Below are 23,440 nucleotides of genomic sequence, written 5' to 3' on the forward strand. Positions count from 1 at the left end.
CAGAAAGAGCAACAGTGCTCTCACTGCAGCAAGGCTTTGCTTTATTTTATTTTTCTGTTTATGAAATACACTCAGTTACAGAGCCCCTGGGAGGATGAACAGTGTTTGCTCTAAACTTTAGCATATTAATACAGCGTTATCTTGGTGTTCTGTGGGGCTGAGAGCTGAAATCAAGTGTAATCCTTGGCTTGTACCATGAGTGAGGATAAATGAGGGAACACTGGCTAAAATACACACTGCCTGGGAAGCAAACCTGGGGTGACTTCAGAGCAGTGTCAGAGCCACATAACCTGACACAAACACGTCTCTCCCTCTTGGTGGCAAAAGCATGGAATGGTGCAACTTCCCAAGGAGCCTTAGTGCCTGCTGCTGGGTACAGCCCCAGGAGTGCCTCTGGAATTCAGCTTGGGCTGCGCCATCCTGGGTCTTCCACAATGGCTCCTCTCCCTCTTGGGCTGCCTGCCAGTCACCCCTTGGGACTGACTGGACTTGGGGTTGCACATGAGTTGAGCACTTGGGGTTTGGGTTTGGGGCTCTCTCCAGCTTGCTTGAGAGAATCTCAGTTTAATTAAGGTATAGTGCCTTGAATAAAAATTATTGACTGCATTCCAAACCTGGTTTATGACTTCTACGGTAGCTTTAGTGAGATGGATAAAGTACCTTAATGCTGATCATGCTGCTCAGCCCCTCTCTTCAGATGGGAGCTTGGGAGCGCATTGCATCACTCAGCTCTGGGCATTTATTGTTCTCTTAAAAGACTGAAGGTCCAAGTGCAGTGTCACAGCTCTGCAGCAAAGGTCGTGTTTTCCTTCTCACGAAGAAGCAGGGGGTCCAGCTGGAACATATATGGCTCCAGGGTGTGTGGTGACATCCACAAAAGTAGATAAAAATGAAATAATTATTCTTTCATTTACATTTTAAGGGCCTCTGAGGATTATAAATCCGTACACTGCAAACAAAACTTTCCCTGGATCAAGATCAGCAAATTTTCTAATTAAACGTGATCACCTTTTTAAACTGAATTTGGATGACTTCTTAGTGGGCTTTTAGCTTCTGCATTTTTTCTCCGTTTGTGGCAGGAGAATCAAATTGATTTTAATTTTGATAATCTTATTCCATTCTGGATTGTAAATTGCTTGTGTTGACATGGGAACAAATGCCTGGGTTATTTCTTATGAAAATCTGCTTATGAAAAACACTATGAAAGCATTTTAGAGCAAACCATTGGAAAGCACCCATTGATCTCAAATAGTTGTGATACAGACATTTAATTCAGGATTATTTTAGAATGGCGTAAAGGTACTGATCTTCTGAAGAAGAACTCTGTGGAGATTCCTCCCTGTGCAGTGGGCAGGTGAACAGCTACAATGGACATCAGCTGCTTACCCAGAGTGATTTGGCATGGGTGCTCTTCTCCAGTCAAGAATTGCTAAAAAGATTTCAGGAAATGAGTTGTGGAGACAGGAGTCATTGTCATTAAATATGGGCTTCTAATTTTGCTGCAGATCATGGCCTAATAATGATTTCTGATCTCAAACCTCAGTGTGCCATAAAGCCTTCACAGGTGACCGTCCCTCTTTGAACCATGGAGATGGTACCTAACCCCAAGATGTGGCTTCAAAGTATTGAAATAAAACTCAGCTCTGGCAGTAAGTGCATCCCTCTATCCAGAAAAATTTTCCTTCCCAGAGGATGAGACCCATCCGCTGTGGTGGCAGGGATGGCTGGAGAGCCAGGCTTGATGGCAGAGCTCCGCTGGTAAAAGCAGAAGCTGCACAGGAGCAAAGCTTGACTCTGCTTGTTACATGGAAGGAAAGATTCACTTCCTTGGGCGTGTTCCTGGCATGGGCACAGCCTCTGGTTTAGTGGTTTAATATTCTCACTCCCCCTCCTCTGAAACCTAGGAAGAATTACAGCCTCGTAATTCAGGCAGCTCTTATTTATGCAGTTTCCAATACAGAAAGAACCTCATTCAAGAGCTGTCATTAAAAAACACCCCACCCTTTTTTGTTTCAGTGTTTATGACAGTCTGGACTATCTACTTACCAAAGTGTCCAGGGTTCAAGTGAAATATCCCACTCCCATAAATCTCACACACCTCATGGGTACTGTAAAATCAACTGCGCTGGCAATGTCACATGGTAATTTCCCAAGCAGGTAGGGAGTTTTCAGCACCAAAATTTGGGAATATGGGTGAATACAGATGAGAGGAGATGTGGGTGTGTGCTGAGGAGTGGTGGCTTGCAGATGGCTGACCCACAATATAGGGCAGCGTGCGTGTGCACTCTGCGTGCTCTGCACGGGACATATGCTCTGGGGTTTCACGGATGAATTTGTAGTCTCCAGCAATTTGCAGCTTCCACCCTGGTTTCAAATATCTACATCATTTTCAGGCTGATGATTTTTCCCAGTCATTTATCCCGAAAGCACTTCGTCCTGCTTAATCTGGGTCATAATTGACATGGGACTTGTGCCGAAGCAGACACGGCCGTAAGTTGTGTTTGAGTGGGCTGTTAATGGCAGGGATTTAGTTACGTGCAGTAAAACACAGCAGAGGTTGAAATAAGTATAAATGTTAAAATATCAGATAAATGCAGGGTCACAGTCACGACTTGGACCCAGAAAAGACTCTTGAACACTTGACATGCTCCTGCTGTCAGCTCACAGCTGCCTTTGGCTCTAACGGAGGCGTGAAGTTGGAAATTTCGGGTAAGGAAGCTGTTGGAATTGGATAGTGTTTATTGCAAATCAACAGGATGTCTTTGCAGCTATAAAAGACATATGGAAAAGTCCACTGTTATTGTTGTACTTTGTTGTGTCTCCAGATGTTTTCCCTCCTGCCCCGCTCCAGAGGCTGAAAGTGGGAAATGGTTTTTCATTGTTTCTAGCTGATGGTGCCAACATCTGCCTTGACGTTTCCCTGGGGAATGATATCAGCACTGCTGAGAGTTTCAGATTCATCACTTGTGTCTCATTTGACTTTTTTTTTTTTCTTTTATATACAAGATAATGTCAGAGCATGAAGATTCAGCCCTGCTCAGTTATTTTGAGGGGTGATAAGAAATCAAGGGAAACACTTGGGTGGTTGCTGGACTATCACAGCAGCACTTCAGAGCCTCCTTATTTTTGAAAAGCTGCAAATGAGGCATTAAAACATTGCTCTGAGCTGATGTTTTTCATTGAAAGAAATAGTATTTGTGAGCTCAAACATACTTGAGGATCTCAAGATGCTTAAAATAGCTGTGTTTTCTTAACATACATTTAATCCATCATTAGTTCCCAGTGCTTTACTCTGAGGGGAAGGGAACCAAATGAATATCTTCATTTGGAAGTGCTCTTTGCTGGTCATGTTTGCTTATAATGGTATTGTAAAGACTTAATACCATAGGTTAGAACCTAACTGGTTGATCAACTTAATAAGTATGTAAATTAGCAAAGTTGGCCAAAGTGCTGACTGTTAATGAAAGTGCTTTTAATAGAAATGCAAAACAAAATAGAATTTTCTCCCCAAAGCTTCTGTACTTCCTCTTACCAATAAACAGCTGTACAGTATCAGATTATATTAATCTCCATATACTAATAAAATTATTATATCAATGATACTATTTTTTTAGTGCTTTAAAGTAGGAATGAACTCTGGAGAAAGTTTGGGCCAGAATTCTCAAGTGTAGACTTAGACTAGTTCCTGACTTTTGATTCCTTTATATCAGACTGTGGTTTCTGGTTCATTCTTTTACATCAGCTGGAAGAATCTGACCAGAGCCCTTAGGTAGCAATAGTGTAAATTCTATCAGTGTCTGTCCACGTTTAGGGAAGGTTTCTTTTGAGAAATCTGTTGGGTCCAAGAAACTGAAAATTGTGTAATATCTCACTGTTCTGCCTGCTTCTTTGTGCTTTGGCTGTTGTTTGTTTGGTTGCAGTTATTTACAGCACACTCCTGGGTTTTTTTTGAGATCCTAGCAAAAAATTCCACAGGCAGCTGCAAAATATATGTTTAATCAATTTTAGGAAGACTGATTCCCTAACTAACATTTTTCTTCCAGCTGAGACACAGTAAAAACTGTTCTGCAGGGCGGGGGGAGTTTTCCTGACAAAGATGTCTTTTTTGTGGATTGTTGTGGTGCCATAGTCATGTGGTTCTGGTAATTTAGGTACGTTGGTGTCATGGTTGAACCTCAGCTGATAACAAAACACCATGCAGGGAAGAGAAGTGGAAGGGTAAAAGTGAAAGTTCTTGTGGGTTGAGATAAAAATAGTTTAATAGTTTAAATACTACTACTATTACTTCCGTTGTAATGAAAATAAAATAGCAGAAAAACGAGAGAACTAAAACCCAAGCATTTTTATTAAGAAACATATTTTTGCCTGTTTTTAAGCTTCTCAGGGTGAACCTGCCAGAGCAGCCTTTGTCAGTTATGTTGTTTCTGTGTATGTTTATATGCAAAAAGAATAGAACCAGGAGTTTTAAAGCATCAGTATTCTATAGACAAACAATACAATTTGGTATTTGGTTTTCCACGTTTCAAGTGTTACTAGTGTAAATATTGCTTAGAGGAGTCATTTTATAAGGAAATAGTAGCATGTTTCTCTTAGAGTTTTGTCTGCAAAACATAGAATTCTCCTGTGTATTGGGATTAAAACTACTTGTGCAGATCATAAGTTTTCACAGAATTCACAGAATTCACACAGAATTCAGAGAATGACCAGGTTGTAAGAGACCTTCAAGATCATTGAGTCCAATTCAGCCCCAACACCTCAACTAAACCCTGGCCCCAATTGCCACATCCAGGCTTTGTTAAACACACCCAGGGATGGTGACTGCACCACCTCCCCAGGCAGCCATTCCAGGACTTTATCACCCTTTATCACTTTTTCCTAATATCCAACCTGTCTTTCCCTTGATGCAGCTTGAGACTTTCAGATCCACGAGCTGTGATTCAGGTTTGTCTCTTACTTCTGTAAAAACCTAGTTTGTGTGCTGGAGGTTTTGTATGGCAGCAGTTCCACTGCGAATTCCTTTGGGGTAGCGAGGCCAAAAGGTTTTATCAAGGGAGCATTTCCTTCTAATTCCACTGAAATGTGTGGAGTTAGACCTGATTTGCCACTTGGTTGTGTTCCTTCAGGTGTTTCTCTTTGCCCTCCTGTGAGTATCCTCATGTCCATGCTGTCTTTGCAGGTCAGGATCGCAGCGAAGCCACTTTGATAAAGAGGTTCAAAGGTGACGGTGTCCGCTACAAGGCCAAGCTGATCGGGATCGATGAGGTTTCTGCTGCCCGAGGGGACAAGTTATGCCAGGACTCCATGATGAAGCTCAAGGTGCAGTGAAACTTTTCAGTGTTACAGTCAAATGGAGTAAAATTCGGCTTGAACTTGCACTCATTCTCCTTTCATGACGCTGAGCCTTAGTCTGGTTAATTATGTATCGAAATCAGTCAATTTTGTATGAACTCCTGCCTGGTATTGCTTATCCTGGTTTAATTTTAATACATTATCTCTGAGTTCTGTAGTTACTCTGTGATTGACACCACTGCAATTTGTCCACAAATTACAAACAACACACTGCAAATTGAATAATTTTATTATGCAAAAGGGGAAGTAAATGACTGTGGAGGAAAATGGGATATCAGAGCATTTTCTATGACATTTCTAATCAACTACAGCACTGCCTCTGGCTGTTACCTCCTGTGAGTGACGGGTGTAGGCAGCCAGATTTAGGGAGAACTGGTGTCCTCCTGGGAGGAAAATGTCTTGCATCATCAGTGGAAGGGCTGATGTGTTGCAAAATGAGGCAGTGCATTGAGAGGATGGGGCATGAGAACATAAAGAGGAGTCCCTGGAGTTTTGGGCATGAAATGAAGCCGTGGCAAAGGCAGATTTGGGTGTAAGGTTGGAGTGTAGACAGTCTGAAGTACCAGTGGTGTTGAGGGTGGGCTCTTTGGAGCAGACAGACATCCCTCTATGGCCCAGTCTCTCTCAGAGCATGAGAATTGCTGTAGGAATCATTCTGTCCCTCGCCCTGGGACATGTGGAAGAGCTTGAGTCACTGGGAAGCAAGGAAGGAGAGATTGTGTTTTCCTGAGTTCACCTTTGGCTGTTCACTTCCCATCTCCCCTGTGCATTGCAGGGTTACAAACCAGGTCTAGCAGCAAACCCTCTGCTGCTTTTTCCCTTTTATTTCCCTCCCAGCTCTCTCCCCAGCCTAGAGAGCTGATGGATTTTCCTTTGCTGGTTTTTCAGGAGGAGAAATCACTAAATGATGTCTGGTGCACTGCCAGCCCACAGGGTTCCAGTCCATCCAGGAGGAATGAGTTACTCATTAGGGAAACAGCATGGGGTGACACTCAGCTTGTGGTTCAACAACCTAAAAGCAAGATCTGGGAGATAATTTACAAATCACTTTTATGGCAGGGAAAAATTAATCCGCTCCAAAAGTTGCTCTGTTGGTGTGTCACATCAGCCACAATATTCCTGCCTGATTTAAATGTGTGCTGGGTTTTCATCATTTCATAGCTCCTGGCACTGTGGGGAGAGTTGTCACTGTTCTGCTGCACAAACCTTTTTGTCTCTCTCCTCCGTGGATTAATATTTCCACATCTCCCAGGTGCCTGATACCTGTTTGCAGGTGGCAAGATTGATCTAAACAGTACTGGGAAATGACTAAGACTGTTAAAGGAAGGGAGTGTTAGAAATTCATTTTTGAGGGCAGGGCATTAATTTATGGGCTCTGGAAACCCAGTGTCCCATAACATGAATTTTGAGGCCACCCATAAAGTCTTGGGGTGGCTTTTGACGTTAGATCCTTGTAATGGCAGCAGTGAAGGTCTTAAAACTTAAGTTAGTTGTTCTTGAAACATTGGAACTGCAGAGAAGCAGATGAAGTCTAAATATTTTCATTTCAATTAGTAGTACAACTGATTATATTTTATCTCAGTTCAGTGTTACTGGTCAGGGCGGGCTCCTGAGAAGGTGGAAAGAGAAGTTACTGTTCTAATTCTGCTGTGGGAGAATAATGCATGAGATGGTATCAGCCAGTTCTCTTACAAAGTAAAGATCTGAGATCCTGAAAAAAAAAAATTACCCTCAATACCAGTTTGTCACAGCACAGGTGTGGTTTGATTTTTAGAAGAGCATTTTTCTTCTAGAAAACCCTCAAGTTGCTTATACTAGATGAGTGTGAAGCAAGCTAAATTAATTGGCATTTTCTGTCCTCTGCTGCTTGTTGGGATTTTTCCCTATTAAAAAAAAAAAAAAAAGAAATAAATAGAACAGCTTATAGCTGGGAAAAGTGTGCTAGAAATGACCTTCAGCTTCCATGAAAACAAATTTCATGGAGGATTAGCTAGTGCAGAGGTTGGAAGTGGGAGCACATTTGAAATGCTCTCTGGGTAGCATAAAGAGATGTGGTACCTTGAAAAAAGGGAGGAAGCCAGAAGTAAGGAGGGGGCTGTTCCTGGAAAACCTTTAAGTTTTCCTAGAAAAGTGGTGAATTGTCCACAAGTAAATCTGTGGCATGTGGGAGAGTGAGGAAATCAGCTAAAACTGCTCTTTTTTGCACAGGGAATTGTTGCTGCGGCTCGATCGAAAGGAGAACATAAACAAAAAGTCTTCTTAACAGTTTCCTTTGGGGGAATCAAAATCTTTGATGAAAAGACAGGGGTAAGTAAAGTTGGTTGTGTGGTGGGACAGAGCTGAATCTTCCCCTGTTTCCTTCACAAGCAATTTCCTCACTGGTGCAAACATACATGAAGCATCTCAGGAATTTGATAGAGGGTTATTGTCCCTTACATCACTTGTAGAGTGTAGCTTCTGTATTGTCAGTGGTAGAAAAATTACATTTTGTATGGAATGAGAGGTAAAAGATACTGGGAAATTTAAGTTGTCTCTGTGAAGCAGCAACTTCCCCAGTAGCATCTGGTGGAGGAACTTGCAGAGACTTTCGTGCCTTACACAGTTTCTGCCACAGCAATATCATGTTTGATTTTTTTAAATTGCTCTAAAAGAAGAAACTTAAGCAAAACATTACACCACTTGGATATAAAGCAACAACACACAAACTGTTTTAATCATAATTAAGAAGATTTTTACAGCAGTTTAAACTCTGCCTTGAATTTTAAAAAGCTCTTGATTTAATCTTTTGGAAGATTAACTATTTAACACGGTGCCAGAAATAAAACCCTACTGATGATAGATGAAATTATCTTTGCCAGTTAATTTATATTATTAGAAAATCAATGTCATTGAGCTCACTGATACATAATACGAGTAGTTAGTAATGAAAAGCTCATTTGGGATATGTTGTGTAAAGTATCCATGCAAAAGCTGTGTTTCAGAGGGCATTGCTGGGGTTACAGAAAATGGGAAATGTCAGAATTAGGGCTGTCACTGCAAATTGCACCCCAACCATGGTTGTTTTCCTGAGATTAAAGCCTTTTATTGGGGAAAATAAAAAGGGGAAAGAGAAAGTCTATTCCTTTTGCACTTGTCTCTGAATGTTTCTCAAACACTGGAATTTTTTGCCTAATAAAGAATAAAGAGGGAAAAGAGGATGTGTTTTAGAAACAAAGGTGTGCTTTATTCCAGCTGCCTCTCCTGCAGCATCCTGCACGCTCCTGTGCCGACAGAAAGTGAGGTGGGGACATGGGAACAGTCTCCTTCATTTCATAGCTCTGACATCCCACACTCTAAATCTGACATAACTATATCATCCTTACAGTAAACCTGTCACTCACCCACCGAGGCTTAGAATGAAACCCTTAAATCCACCTTGCAGATGTCTGCCCCTGAGCTGCCCGAGTGATGGACAGGACTATTGAGTTGTCCTTCTGGCAGCAGGGCTGTCACTGAGGCATGTGGGGAGCTTTCCACAGCAGTTTTTACATGTTGTTGTCAGAGCAGGAGAGTCGTGCTTCCCATGCCAAGGGTTTGGAGCAGAGGTGCACGAAATCCTCTGCCAGGTCTTCACAGCAACCATCCCTTGGGCTTTTTTCCCAGCTTGGGTCTCTCCTTGTCCAAGAGTTTCACACCCTTGTCCCATTCATTCTTTGTCTTTCTCATCCAGCCTGTCTCTGCTTTGCCAGCCTGCAGTTGTCATCTCATTCCCATTCCTGCTGGAAAATCCCAAAAGTTGGCAAAACTAGGGGTTGTACGGTTGCTCAGCCCAGGTTTTTGGATGGGAAGAAGCTGTAAAGAGCTGGAAAAAGATTATATTTCACTCACACTGATCTTCTAATTTCCATGTTAAACTTCAGAGTTTATAAAGTTTGGAGTTTGATGTTGACTTTTATGCAGCAAGGAGAAAAGCAGCCCTTAATAGGGAAGAGTCTGGATAATCTTGCATTTGCTTTCTCCTCCTTTAACAACCTTCCCTGTCCCCCACAATGCTTTTTCCCTTAGCTGTATTTCCGTCATTTCAGAATTCCCAAAAGGGTATTTTGGAAAGATTATTTACCTCTGTAGAGTGTCTTTTCGTGACTTCTACCATTGTCTATTGCTGTCACGTCTGCCCCAGCACCAGTCCGATGTGATAGAAAAGAATAAAAATATTCAGAAAAAAAAAGTGAGCTTCTTCATGTTGAGTGTCTTGTAGGCTGCCATTGGATTTTAATTTATCACAATAAAAAATCAATTTGTAGCTCAAAACTAGCAAATTTTTTTTTAAAATTGGCAGTGTCATAGCTGACTTCATATAGATGATTTAGGGGAATTGCTCCGTAATTCGTTACAGATGAAGGGCTCTGGTTGGGTTACTACTGAAAATGATAAGCAGGTTTTTTTCTTCCTCTACTTTATAGCTCTCCTTAATATGTTCCAGACATAATATTCATCAAAAAGTATTGATTTTAATAATGGTATTATTCCAGCCATCAGGAATTCTGCCCTTTGAGTAAATTTATCCATGAAGGAGATTGAGTTGAAGGTGGAATATCATTTGGAAAGAATATATCTCACCAAGAAAAATACAAGAATTATTTTGCTGCAAGTTTGACCTGTAGATGCAGTACAATATGGTTCATCTACAGCACTGCAATAGAAATAATAACAATCCTTTATTATATTCCATCATTCCATGCCAGGGATTACACGAAAGAGGTCCCTTCATTCCACTTTCCAAGTACTTGTCAGTGTATTTAGAACATGATAGCAAAAATTTGTATTTAATATGACTAACAGGATGTACTCCTGTTGTGTGTATGCCAAAAATTGTCATTACTCATGGAGTTTGACCCTATTAATCTTATAAATGCACCTTTTTTTTCAGCTGTCAGATGTTTTCCATCCATCCCATTTGCTTTCTCCAGATTATGTTTGCTAAATACATGCCTTACCTGAGGGATACGCATTTTCTTTTAGTTTTTACTGTAAAAAGCCTTACCATAATTATTGCTGAACACAAGACTTTCTCTACCCAATGCCACTTGAAAGATTTCCTTGCTGCATATTACATGAAAATAGTTGTTTTTTTTTACCGTTTATTCTGTCACATCCATCTTGGTTAGACCTCAATACTGCAATATAGTCTTAATTTATTTTATGGGAGCTCCTTTATATTTTCAAAAGCATGACCTTCAGATGGCAAAAATACAATTAATTACATTATGTTATTTAATATTCTCCCTTTCTGGGTGGAATGTAGTGATTGGTGATTTGCTAAGAAAGCAACAAAAGCCATGACTGTGCATATGGAAGGAAATGCAGATTTTGTGGAGGCCCAGCGTTGTTGTTGAGCTGTTGCTGAGTGTTGTTTTGTTAATCACACCCATCAGGCCATCTCCCTGTGATAGCTCAGTGATGCTTCATTAGACGTGTGTGACTAATCTGGGCTCTGTAAAGAGCCTGTAATTGTCTCATTGTTTATTTATGTGGCCATAAATCTCTGTTTACTTGCAGGTTGCTTTCCAAAAATGTGTTTGAAACTAATAATTAAATCCTCTGAAATGCTTGGGAAAAGATTTCCTTCCACCTCCATGCAGTGAGGTGTGCTTTTAAACTCTTGTTCTCTCTAATTGCAAAACGCTGTCGACTTCAATGGCAAGCCCCTAAACTGTGAAAAAGAAATGAGATAAAAGCAAGAAATTACTATTTGGCTCTAAGCAACGAATTATTTCTGTTAAAGTAAATTTTTTGTATTAGCTTGTGGATGTGCAGATTGCCAGAATATGCTGTAAAATATAGCTCTCTATGAGGTATTGTATAGCTAAATTATTTATCTGGATTCCTCCACTGGCCAAGAAGCAGGGTACATCAGTGTCAGTATCTTGCTTATTTATGGGAAATACCCTAAACAGCTGGATTGTAACCCAGCTGATGAAGATGATGGTCATCTCACCAATTGTTACCTATTTTGTAGCACCCTGAAAGTGAGTTTCGTTTGCATTGCCTATTCTCTTTCAGAGATGTTGACCCCTGTTCTTATTGAAATAAAGCTCAGTCTGTGGGGTTGTAACATTTCTAGGAAAGCTCTGGTGGGGTTTTGGTATTTACTGCACAGAAGTATTGCTGTGTGTTACTCATATTTCATTAATTTAATCTGCAGCCATTTTCTTCAGGCTGGCAGTGTAAAACCCAGGAAGGAAAACCATGTGTATAAATACATTTATTTCATGTTGACTATCTGTTCTTATTATCTATCAGCTCCTCCAACCTTTATTGTCTTTGCTGAGGATTTTATTTTATTATCTTTGAGGGTTTACCTGCCTGAAGTGGTGTTACTCAGTGCCCTATTCCATGTAAGGGCAACCAGCCCTTACCTGTAGCATTCTATAAAAAAAAAATAACTTGTTTCCACAGAATTGGTGATGGTGCTTCTGCTTTAAATCTTAATGACATCCAAATAAATAATACACGTGGTGGGAGGTTATAATCCTGTTGTCCTCAGAGTGTTCTGTTTAACTGAGATCATGTCATGGCTCTGAAATGTTCCAACCAATGTTTTAGATGCCAGCATCTTGCCCATCTTGCTGAACTTCTAAGCTCTCTCAACCTTACAGTGCAGATTTCTCAAGCTGCTTCTCTAAAAGCATTTTCTAACATATTCTGAGGCTTTATCAGGTTTGTGGTGCTAACCCCTGGATTTGCTGCTCTTCCCTATGCAATGTGAGTGATGGTGTTAATTATGCTGATAGATTGCTAACAGGACAGCTCAACTTGGCTGAAAGAGAATTTTAGCAAGATTAAAATTCTCACTGTTGGCAAAAGAGGCCTCATTTAAAATATACCAAAGGTTCTTCTTGACTTTGCTGGAAATCTGTTGGTTCTGGCATCCCTGACCAGAAATCGAGGTACGATCATGGATCTGCAGTTATTCCTTGAAGCACATGTGCTGGAGCAGATGAAATGTCAAACTGTCAGAGTCTCTTTCGCTCAGTGTCTCTGAGGCTTTAAAAATAGAAATAAAAGAAGGAATTAATTTATTCTGCTCTCTCCTCGCTCCGCAGTGAGCAGGAGAGATGGGGTGAGGAGTTCACTGAGTTTTGTGTTTGCCAGAGGGTGGGATTGGCCAGGAGGATGCTGGTGGTCCCTGCCTGGGGCTCCCGCGGTGGGTTTTGTCCCTTTCATGTCTTTGAAACTTCCCAAAGTTCCTCTCTCTGGCTCATCTCAGGTGCAGCCCTCTGTGAGCATCTTACCCCGTCAGCTGATCCCACACAAAGTGCTCTCTGCTGATCTCCATGACTCTTGTCTCTGGATTCTACCTGTTTTCCTAGATCCTCTCCTGCAGTTTTCATCTGTGTGCTCTCTGTCCTTGATCTATTTCCTGCTTTTCACCAGAGTTATTTCATTTGCAAACATAAATTTGGTTATTGTGTCAAACCAAGTGATGCCAGCTCTGTCTTCTGTTCCAGTCTTGACGTGTCTCTCCAGCCCTCTCCTTGCATGTTTAGCCAACAGCTCAAGCTCAGTGAGGCTAAACCAGGCCTTCTAATCCTGACTCCCAGGGGTCTCTCTCTGACCTCCTTTCCGGAGAGCTGAGCAAAATATCAGCATCATCTCTTATTCAGCCCTGTAAATTCAGCAGCCTGCTTGACTGGGGATGTGTTTGCATTGCCACACCCAGGGTAACTGCAGATCTTGCAGAATCCTTCTCACCTGCTCTGAAATACAGCATTTGCTCTCACACTGAGAGTTAAAACCCATGCCTGCCTCTCTTCATCTTGTGCCTCAATTGTTATCCCTTTCTTTGTCCTTGACAAATTTGACTTTTATTTTTGAAATCCATTGTGACTGCCAGGATTGCTGCCTCAGCTTATTCTTTTGATCATGTCACACTTCCCTTTGCATTCCTGGGCAGGATCTGCCTTCTCTCTTTTATCAGCCCATTGCTGAATTGTTGTTTTTCCAGGCTCTTCATGGCTGCCTTTATTCTTCCTCAGCTTTTCAGGAGTCAATCCATAGCACCAACTTTCACCATTCATTTATTCAGTTTTCTTAATAAATGACTCCCAAATCCCTTCCTACCCTACCTATCATCTTTTGGAGGAATTCTTTGCACATATTCATGCAGTACCCCCTTATTTTTTTCTTTAAAATACTCCCGTGCTTCAACCTTGTTATAAACCTGATGATGCTGAGGAGCTACTGCATTCATGCATTCCAGAGATGTCCCAAGGGCATCTGCCTTTAGCTCTTAAAGGTTGCAATTTAAATATAGATATATATTATTTAAGTTGTATAAATATAAGCAATTTAAACTTGCTGTGATTACCTTTTAATTCTTTCTTTCTTTATTTTTTAATCAGTATTATCTATTTATAGGAACTTCTTTTGTAAGGAATGTTAAGTCTTGGACCATGCTGAGGACTTGTAAGGGGTGCAGTGTAAAAAAATATTGCATACTAACAATAAAAAGCAATAACTGTAAAACAACAAACTCAAATTTTGCATGTGGAGTTGAAAATGGTGACATTTGGGGCCTTCCTTTGTGCATTGTCCACAGCTTCTGCCTGCAAAAGATTTCTCTGAGCTGACTGGGAGTCATGCCCTGTTCCTTGACACTTTCCATCTTTCTGCTTGTAAATATGACCAGTAAAACATGGCATTTACTGTTCTACATGCAATAAATGTGTCTAATTAGAATATGGCAGAGGAGAGGACTTAAAAATCTGTGTATGATTCTTAAAAGGTATTTATAGACCCTGGTACTTCAGAAGGGAAACAATAACACATTTCATGGACATGTGGCAGCTAGCAAAATGTAAATGTCAGAAGAACCTACTTCCTTAATTACATCCCTTATTGACTATTGTAATTCATTCATTATTGGCCTTCCAAACTGGGCCCTGGGCAGTTTGGATGGTTCACAGTGCTCCACAGGGATTTTTAATAGCCACAAGCTCTTGGAGCTCTGTTCCTCAGATGCTCAGTTTGTTGTATGAGGGTTTTAAAAGCCTTAGGTATCATGGCAGTTTTGTTACTGTGGAAAAAAAGAACCCAAAATGCAAAATGTGGGTGTATTTGTGCATATTTTGAAGTCTTGGGGATCTAGAGGTTTGATTTGAGGGCTGAAATTTCTCTTCCTTTCATGTGGAAAAGGGAAAAGCTCTGAGTCCAGCCTGTTTGCTGTCAGGATATGCAGAAACTGCCTTGTGAGAATTCTGACCCTAATGGGCATGAAGATAAAATAAAGCTAGTTCAGACGCATTATCTAAACTGAAATAATTTGTGCAATTTTGTTGTAGCTGTATTTTCTTCAGTGTGAAAAGGGTAAAAAGTTGATTGCTTTCAAAAAGGCAGAAAACAAGATTTTATGAGTTTAGTGATAGTCTCATTTGGCCTCCTGATGTTTAATCCAAGCACCCCAGGACTGAGTCAAGAAAGGGAAGTGCTGCTTACATGCATTATGGTATGGAGAATCTCACTGTTATGTAGTTATAACAGTGATAAATAACACTTCCAAACAGCAAATATTAGGAATATTAATGTATTCCCAATTACCATTTGGCTTCCATTGCATATGGGGGTGGATACTCTGTCTATAGAGCTGTTGTAGTAAAACTTCCTATGCCAACACTTCTGGTTTTTACTAATTTCAGTGTTTGATGTGCTTAACCGGAGTTTGGGGTGAATTTTGCTAAGAAGTTGAAAGTCAGTGTATTTGTTGTTCTGGATCCTGTTATGTAGTGGAACTGCACAGCATGTCTCCCCTATTGTCCCATGGCAGAAAACCCCAGGTATACAGTTATACTGTGATTTTTTTTGCCTGTATTCACTACCCTTTTGTGATCCAGATAAATGAATCTCCAGCAGAGCCACATTGCTTTTTCTCCAGCTGCAATTTTGTCTTACAAGAAGAGCACCCAAAATAGAGAGTTACGTGCAAGTCCTGGTGGTTTTAAGCCAGGTTAATGCATCACACAGTGGAAGAAAATTTCAGGCCCATTTTCAGCACACCTGGAATTACAATGGCAGGATTTCAGACTGCTTGGGAAAGGATTTAGCGAGAGAAGTGCTGACATAATAATAGCACAGGCAGCTGAGATGCTCTGAAACCTCCCTGGAGAGCAGTGGGGGACATTCAGCAGGTGCCAGAACAGAAAGTTACATCCCCCTTTGAAATCCACTCTTTTTTTCTTGGAGATAGCTGGGAAGCATTACACCCCAGGAGTGCTGGTGATTTTCCTTCCTATTCAGAGCATTTTTATCTGGCGGGCTGCTCTGCAGTTTTGTGTTTGCCCTGGTAGGAGCAATAGCACTGTCACTGCTCCTGAATTCCTGTGCTGCCTCGTGGGCTGTCCTGTTCTGGGGCAGATGAAAGGGGGGCAGGTGTCCTTCACTGTCAAGGTAATTAGAGGGGGAAACTGCAGGAAAGGATTGCTTTTAAATGTACATGGAGTTTGCAGGGTGATAGTAATAGGTACGTATTGGAAGTAAAGTCATTGGGTGATGTTCTGCCTTCAGGAACACAGGGAAGTCAGCAAGAGCGTTGTTCACTCTGATAGTCCACAGGGATGAATAAACACCTTTTTTATCCACTCTTAGTTTATGTAGTAAGTTCCCTGTGGAAGGAGAAGAGGGAAGGCCACTGCCACTGGGTGCCAAACACAAATACCTGCTTTCATCCCTCTCTTTCAGTTGAATAAGCCATAAATTTCACATACTAGTAGATCGTTGCTTAGTGCAAAAATAACTGCTCATAAAAGTTGTCTTCCCAGATGAGATCCCTGCACTGCTGACCTTTCTGGTGGGTGCTCTGTGTGCTCAGCATGTGGCAGCCCATGTGTCAGGGGAGCCCAGGGGCTGGAACAGCATCTCCCAAGGTGCTCCCAGCACATGGTGGCAATCGTGGAATTACAGCAGTGCCTCTTGTGTCTTTAAATTGTAGCCTAATCCTTAGTGGTTCCCATCCTCATTCCACATCATCATACTCCCAGTGAAACAGGCAGCAGCATTTCTGCTGGCTTTAAAGGCAGCACTGTGAATAGGTGAGGCAGAACACTAATTAGTTTGAGTGTCCTGACATTTAAAGCAAATAAGAAATCTGGGTATCTAAAAATACTGCATGTGGCTCCCAGCCCTGGCTCTGCATAGCTCAAAGTATTTTCTTTTTTCTTTTTAGACAGTCAAAATACAGATTTGAATCCAATTTTTTTGATTATGACCTTGCTTTTAAAAAGGCTGAGTTGGTTTGTAAAAGGTTTTATGTGCAGCCTTCTGCGATCTTTAATTAGCCAAATGCTTTCCTGTGAGTGACACAGGAATTTGGAAATACTTTAAAGTGTAAGGCATGCGTGAGCCTAACCTGTGCATACACAAGGCTCAGTGCTGAGCAGTGCTGGGAGTGCAGAAATGAGTAAGTTCAGGATTGATGAGGAGAGAAGACAAGATGTGTGCAGAAGCTGCAGAGAGGGGATAGTGAAAGGAATAACTAGGAAACAAGGCAGCATCCACAGCTGTGAAAGACTTTGCTGCCTGCATTTCAGTAAAAGGTGAGGGCAGCACTGCCAGGGAGCTTTTCTGAAAGGCAGATCCTGTGTGTGACACCCATGGCCAGGACAGAAAAGCAAAGCAGGGAGAGAGAAAAGCCAACAGAGTTGATCCATGCTCTCAGCTGTGTGGCCAGGTCTGCCTGTGGAGAGTTAATCAAAGTTTGCTTTTGAAGACTCCAATTAGCAGTAGGAGACTAAAACCAGACATTCATCCTGCTTTACATGAAAATGAGCAGGGAAGAAACAACTCTGGGCATTATAATGTGCAAATGGGAGCTGTAGGGATTGCTATTGGAAGGTGCCAGGGCAGAGCTTAAAAAGAGTCTCCACTGAAATATAGAACTCTTGGAACATGATGTGCCAAGGCCCTGCCTAGGGCAGCTTCTGGAATTCCTGCCTTGGGATAATGCAAGGGGAAAAGAAGAAGAAAATAGAGCAAAATATTACCTGCAAGTTCTTTATTCTGCTTTAGAGTCTCTTTGAGGTTTGTCTTTTACATTTTATTTTATTCTTATCTTCGGGCTCAAGTACTGCACACACACTTGTCATGTTGCTACGGATGGTTTATATCCGAGGTGAAGTGTCTGCTGTGGGACCTGAACAAATGAAGGATTTATTGATGAATGATCCCATTTATGGGATTGTCTGAAGCTTGCTTATACGTGCAATTGTAACTCAGAGGAAAAGGCTTCCTCTTTTTTTTTTCTGTAGGAAAACTGAAAACAAAATGGTTTGGTCTTTATGACCAGGAGTGGTTGTTCATGATGCTGTTTCTGAATTGTAAAGTTCATCACTACAGGGTCATCTTTGGTGACATGCAGGTATTCCAAGTCCATCACCAGCCACTGAAAGCAGTCTATTATTGTGGAACACAGGGCTTCTTGTTTCTGTACCTTGGTTAATTTCTGCTTATGAAATCACTTCTGTATTTAAACAATACCAAGATTGTGTCACGTGAAATTCTCAACTGTTTTGCGTCATTTTCAATTGGCTCATAACACAACATCCTGGTTGTACACTGCTTGTGAATTCATAGAATCCTTTTCTGCTCTTGTTCTTCCCTGTACCTGTGCTTTCTCTCAGACCCCTTTAAAGTCTTACTAAATTAGGGAGAGTATCTGGGAGATAGATAGAGAAATACAAAATAATTCCCTCTCGTCCTTTTTCCTCTTTTCCAGTAAAGTTTCTTACATTGTGCAAGTGGATTTATGGTCCAAGGAAGTTTCTGTTTGATGCCTATCCAGTGCAACTTAAATTTGAGTATGGTTTTTGTGATCTTTTCAAGCTCTGCTTTATAGGGGTTGCATGAGAAATCAAGAGAATCAGCGGCTGCCTCTCACTGAGGAATTTTTCAAATCACAGGCTACAAGAAGAGGGTGGCTGGTAATGCTTGCTGAATCTGAAGCAGTTAAGATCTGAGACAGCTAAAGCCAAAAAAATTACTTCCAAATCTCCCAGGAGTTGTATGAAGGAATTGCTTGTGCTGTTCATGTAAATCAAAAGCATTTCAGGAGGGTGAGGAATATTGGTGTAAAGAAACAAAAGAAGCTTGTAAAAAGTAAGGGCTGCTCAAAGGACATTCACAAGCTCTAAAGATGAACACAGTAAAAATACAGAGAGGTTCAGTGATGCTGCAGCAAACTGTCTCATTACAGAATATTGTGCTCCCTCAAATTCAGGATTTAATCAATGAGTCTTGCAGAGTCTATCAGGAAAAAATACAAGGCATGGTCAAAGGTGCTGCACTTGAGCTGTGTGGAAGCTTTGGCTTGAGAGTAGAGGGCAATAATACTGGCATATTGATGGCTGTCTTGATCCACTGACCATTTTGCAGAGGGTGGTGAGGTGGGAGCTCAGGGGGAATACACTCAGATGTGTTACAGCCCAGGGAATCCCACAGTGACCACTGAGCAGCTGCCATCCCAAAGACTGTAAGTGGCTTACAGGCAAGGGCTGTTCCTTGTAGAGCACACTGAAACAGTGAGATGGCAACATAAAACAATGCCCTGCAGCCTGGAGGTGCTCCTGGCTGATGGAATTTGGGACATGTTGCACTGCTGAGCTGATTAGGGCCATTGACTTCAGTATCAAGGATGAGGTCTGCTGCTTCTTGATTTTTCTGTGCAAATCCTTTGCTTTAACCACCCTGATAGAGCAACGGCTGTGTCAGGTGCAGAACAATAAGAAAATGGTACAAGACTCATGGGAGGCCCAGCATCTCAGCTTCAGTGTAGCACATCTGCCTTTCCAAAGCTCTCTGAAAATGTTTCCTTGCCCTTTAGCATTTTCTTTGTCCTGGAACAAAATTTGCAAGTGCATGTTTAAAAGATAACTTGGGCTTCATAGTAATTGGAAAAGGGTTTTTGGTTTAACTAGCTGCTTACACTCCTGATACAATAAAAAATTGAAAAGCCTTTGAAGTGAAGATAGGAAATTGGCCATATGTATGTTCCAGTTTTGTTTTGCCCCTTTCCAAATTCATATATCTAATAAATGGATCATCTGCATGAGCAACTTAGCATTTGCTTCTGAAGACAATGACCAATAACTAAATTCATATCTGGTCTTTGTCAGACATTATTACAAATTGTGAGAGCTGGACAGAAGTTTATTACCTTAGTGCTGTCCTCTTTCACAAATTAGGTTCTTGGAGCATCCAGCCAGCTCAATATCAGAGATCCATTCATCACAATTAGGCTGCTGTGCTGGCAGAGCCATGTCCTGCTGCCCTAATTGACTCTGGGGCTGGGGACAGGGCCACACCAGCTGAGAGCATCCCTGGGTGTGTCTGCCACAGAGGCACCCACAAGGACACTCGCCTTTGCTCTCTTTGGAATTTCACACTCTGGCTCCCCAGATGAGATAAAGGCAGCCAGCAGGATGCTTTTTTTCATCAAGCAAAGGGAATGGTGAGGATTAATTTGGATTTTAGCTGTGGCCCGAGTAGCCTTTTAAGCTCTTTTCCTGAGTCCAACCAAACAGGCTGTTACCTGGGGTGCTCCTGGGAAGTACTTGCCTTTATTTAGGATAGAGTGTACAGGTAGAGCTTAGTGTAGCCCTGGAATTGAGCAGGTTCTTATCCTCACACAGGATCTTGCTCACTGACTCTGCTCCCTCCTGACTCAGCTGCTAAGCTCAGGAAGTCACATAATCTGGGGTTTTTTTGCTTCAGTCTCCTCGGCTGCGGGAAGAGAATGGCTCTTACGAGTTTGTTATTGTTATTAAAAGGAAATTAAATTTACACTTCTCTGGGTGCTGTGCTGTGTCACAGCCAGACGGCTGCCCCCCTGGAGGGACTGAGTCTGCAAGAGCTGGGGCTAAATCTGTTTTGATTCTTCTCTTTATCAGCACCATATTTCATGTGCCCCTTTGTGCTACACAGACCAAGCTTTGATCTGCATATAATCTCAAAGTGAGCTTTGTGTGCCAAGTGTTTTTATTGCAGAGCTTGTGCACTGAGACGCCTTTTAGTAGCTGGCACTTGGAAAAGTCTTTCCTCAGGTTATTGTCTGCAAAATCAGTGTGTGTGGAGGAAGCACAGGGATTAGACAGATTTATTTTCTTCTCATTGTGAAGCCACGCTTACAGGCTGCCATCTGAGAGGGCCCTTCAGGCTTGGGGAACACTCTGGAGGTTACATTTTCCTTTTCTGCTCCTATTCTTGGGGTGGGGTGTTTTTGCAGAAGGAAAGTCCATAATCTGTTGTTCAGCCTACATTCCATGAGTGGCTCTGGCTCAAGCAGATTCAGGACTGGGCTTTTCATTTGCAGTCTCCTTCAGGGGGAAGGGTTCAGCCCCCACTCCATGGTTTTTTTCAGTTTATGCTCTTTTATGACCAAAACTGATGGTCTTGGCCAGTGCTGGGAAATGCCTCCCAGTACTGAAATCTCCATGGCTGCAAGAAGTTTCCAGTGGGTTTTGCTTTTCAGGATTTCATGTGACATTTCTTTTTGAAAGCTGAATTGGAATGATGCTTTGCTCCAAAACTCCTTGCTCTTCTTGTAGGAATTCAGTATTGTGATAATTTGCTGAGCCTAAACTCTACAGCTCTCTTCCTTTCCTAGATCAAACCTGATAAAATTTTCCACATGTTGCAGGAAATGTTTATATAACAGATTTTTTGGGCTATCAAGTGTTTCCTCACACTAAGCACTCTCACATTCAAGGCAGATTACAGTGATCTGTCATATATTGTTTGTTCTGTCCCCTCACCACGGGCATGTGACTGAAGTGTTCATGACAGTAGGGAAGGGCTGTCAGATGGGAAGTGAGATGTTTCTCAGTCACCCTGTGCTGTGTCCAGTAGTAATTTGCAGGGAGTTTGAAGTTGTTGGCAGCTGTAGCTCCGAAATAACACTGAGCTGTCTCCTCTCTGCTATTTCACATGAAACTGAGATTTTTTGCAGTGGTTGTTTCATTTCCCCATCTGCTCATCCCCTCCTTTATCTCATGAGGCTGATGTCTTGCCACCCCATCTGCCATCCAAATACCAAGTTCCAGAAAACACGAGAAAGTTTGTGATGCAAATGCAATTTATTGATGTGTTTTTCATTTCACTCTGACATTTGAGACTGTTGACTTTTCCTCCAAATTGTGTGTACACAGTCCCACTGAAATGCACTTTCCTCTAGAGGGAGAGGAATTGGAAGGCTTCACAACTGCTGGAGAGCTATCCATGCACCTTAACGGATAGCAGGGAAAAATCTATGTCAGGAAGAGGTTTGGATGGAGTTTTTTTTAGCTGTGTACATACAGGGACTGCTGTCCATCTCTTAAAACTTTCAGAAGTTACAAAACTAGATTTGAATCTGCAGTAGAGTATTCAGGTGTTTCATGTCATGGAATGGTTTGGGTTGGAAGGGGCCTTAAAGATCATTTAATTCCAGCCCTGATGCCATGGGCACCTACAGGACTGTGGGATGTGTATGATGGGGATGAGCAGCTCCATTCTACCTCTGCTAGGTGCATTTTAAGGGAACAGCAGAGAAGCATTGCAGCACAAACACAGCAATTAAGGAAATGCTTGTGGCGTGTTGTTGTCCCCCTGATCTCTGCAAATACCAGGTAAAACAAACAGGAATTGTAAGGAATGGTCATGAGGAGCAGTGGACCAGGTGCTGCATGTTGAGCCTTGTTAAGGAGCACAGCAGCCTCCTGGGTGCAGTGAAGGAGAACCATCTGTGCCACCCAGTGTTTTCTTGCAGCAGGGAGATAAAATTCACCTCAGAGCCACTCAAGTGTTTTGCAATTCACTGTTTTCCCTGGATGTGTTGCAGTAAGTAATGGGCATTGTCCTGCCACACTTGGGGCTTGCTGAGCTTCAGTGTAAGGCTTTACCATTCATTTTCCCTGTTAGGTTCAATTTTTTTTCCATGGTCTTCCTAAATAGATAGGGCCTGGTTTCCTTAGGTGCTGCTGAGCAGTCCCAGGTGGAATAGAGGGGGCTTGCAGCATGGGTGAAACTATGGTCCAGGAAGTTATTTTATTATGAATCCATTAAGGACTTTGCAGTTTGGTGGGTAACTGAGGTGTTCAGGGGGTTTATACAGGAAAAATATTTTATTGCTTATTCCAGTGTGAATAGGCAGGAATAGGCTTGGCCCATGTGCATCTCACATCCCAGCATCCATAGTGGAGCTCCCAGTTGATCCCAGCTCTCTGAAGCCAGGCTCAGTGTGCAGTTACTCCAGATGAGAGGCAGTGCAGCCCCAGTCCCTGTGAGACTTGTCCTGGTGGATGTAATACTGTGTGGAACAAACCTCCTGCTTGTGATGGGGCAGCTTTTCCAGGAGGATTTGCAGCTTGCAGGATATTTTTATTTTGTTGTTGTGGCTCTTAACACTGTGCCCCAGGCTCCACTAAATAGACAACCTCATTAAAAGAGAAATAGCGATAGTAAAGCAGTGACTTTCTCGTGCCATCTAACTCACATTTTTGACATGATTGCTGGACCCTCCAAGTACTTAATTGATTGACTTAATTGATTTAGTGGCACTGGAGGCTACAGCATGGAAATAAAGGGGCAAGATGAGGATAAGGGGTGAAAAAATTTATGATAGGTGCCAAGCAGCCTGAGGGAAATTAGAAATGCTACAGATCTCAGAGGCAGCTAAATCAATTCAGTGTGATGTACAGGGAGCGACCTGGGGGAAGAGAAGCAGGGGATGGAATGGGGAAAAGGAGAGGAAACAGTGGCTGGTGGGAGAGACCAGAGTAAACCTGAGAGGAAGAGGAAAGGCAGCAGGCTTGGTGCAGATGGGTATTTTGAACTTTTGAGTTTAACACCAGACAGAAATATCTTAGTGTATGAATAAAATACAATAATGCCATTATGTTTAGCCTAAGAAAAAGAGCTCATGCATCACAAGAATGTCTTGTTACCCAGTTTGAGACTTTATCTGTGCTTCCATTCGAAATCTCCAACATTTGCAACAGTGACTAAAGTCACAGGAGACCTAAAATAATTTGGAGGATGTGGATTTTGTTAACAACTGAAACTTAAATGTTAAATTACTTTCTAA

At 41.9% G+C, this 23,440-nt stretch overlaps 1 protein-coding gene across 4 annotated transcripts in view; it reads left to right on the forward strand.

The window, feature by feature from the left end:
* DAB1 (DAB adaptor protein 1) overlaps window positions 1-23,440 on the forward strand; it is a 98,489-nt gene that overhangs the window by 40,923 nt on the left and 34,126 nt on the right. For all 4 annotated transcript variants that reach the window (XM_041421641.1, XM_041421642.1, XM_041421643.1 and 1 more), the window contains exons 2-3: window positions 5,177-5,316; window positions 7,558-7,656. In XM_041421641.1, the coding sequence (XP_041277575.1) occupies window positions 5,177-5,316; window positions 7,558-7,656 (239 nt within the window). The remainder of the gene's footprint in view (window positions 1-5,176; window positions 5,317-7,557; window positions 7,657-23,440) is intronic.

The sequence above is a fragment of the Onychostruthus taczanowskii genome, unplaced genomic scaffold (assembly GCF_017590055.1).
Source record: "Onychostruthus taczanowskii isolate IOZ18803 unplaced genomic scaffold, ASM1759005v1 scaffold7, whole genome shotgun sequence".
Classification (NCBI taxonomy): Eukaryota; Metazoa; Chordata; class Aves; order Passeriformes; family Passeridae; genus Onychostruthus; species Onychostruthus taczanowskii.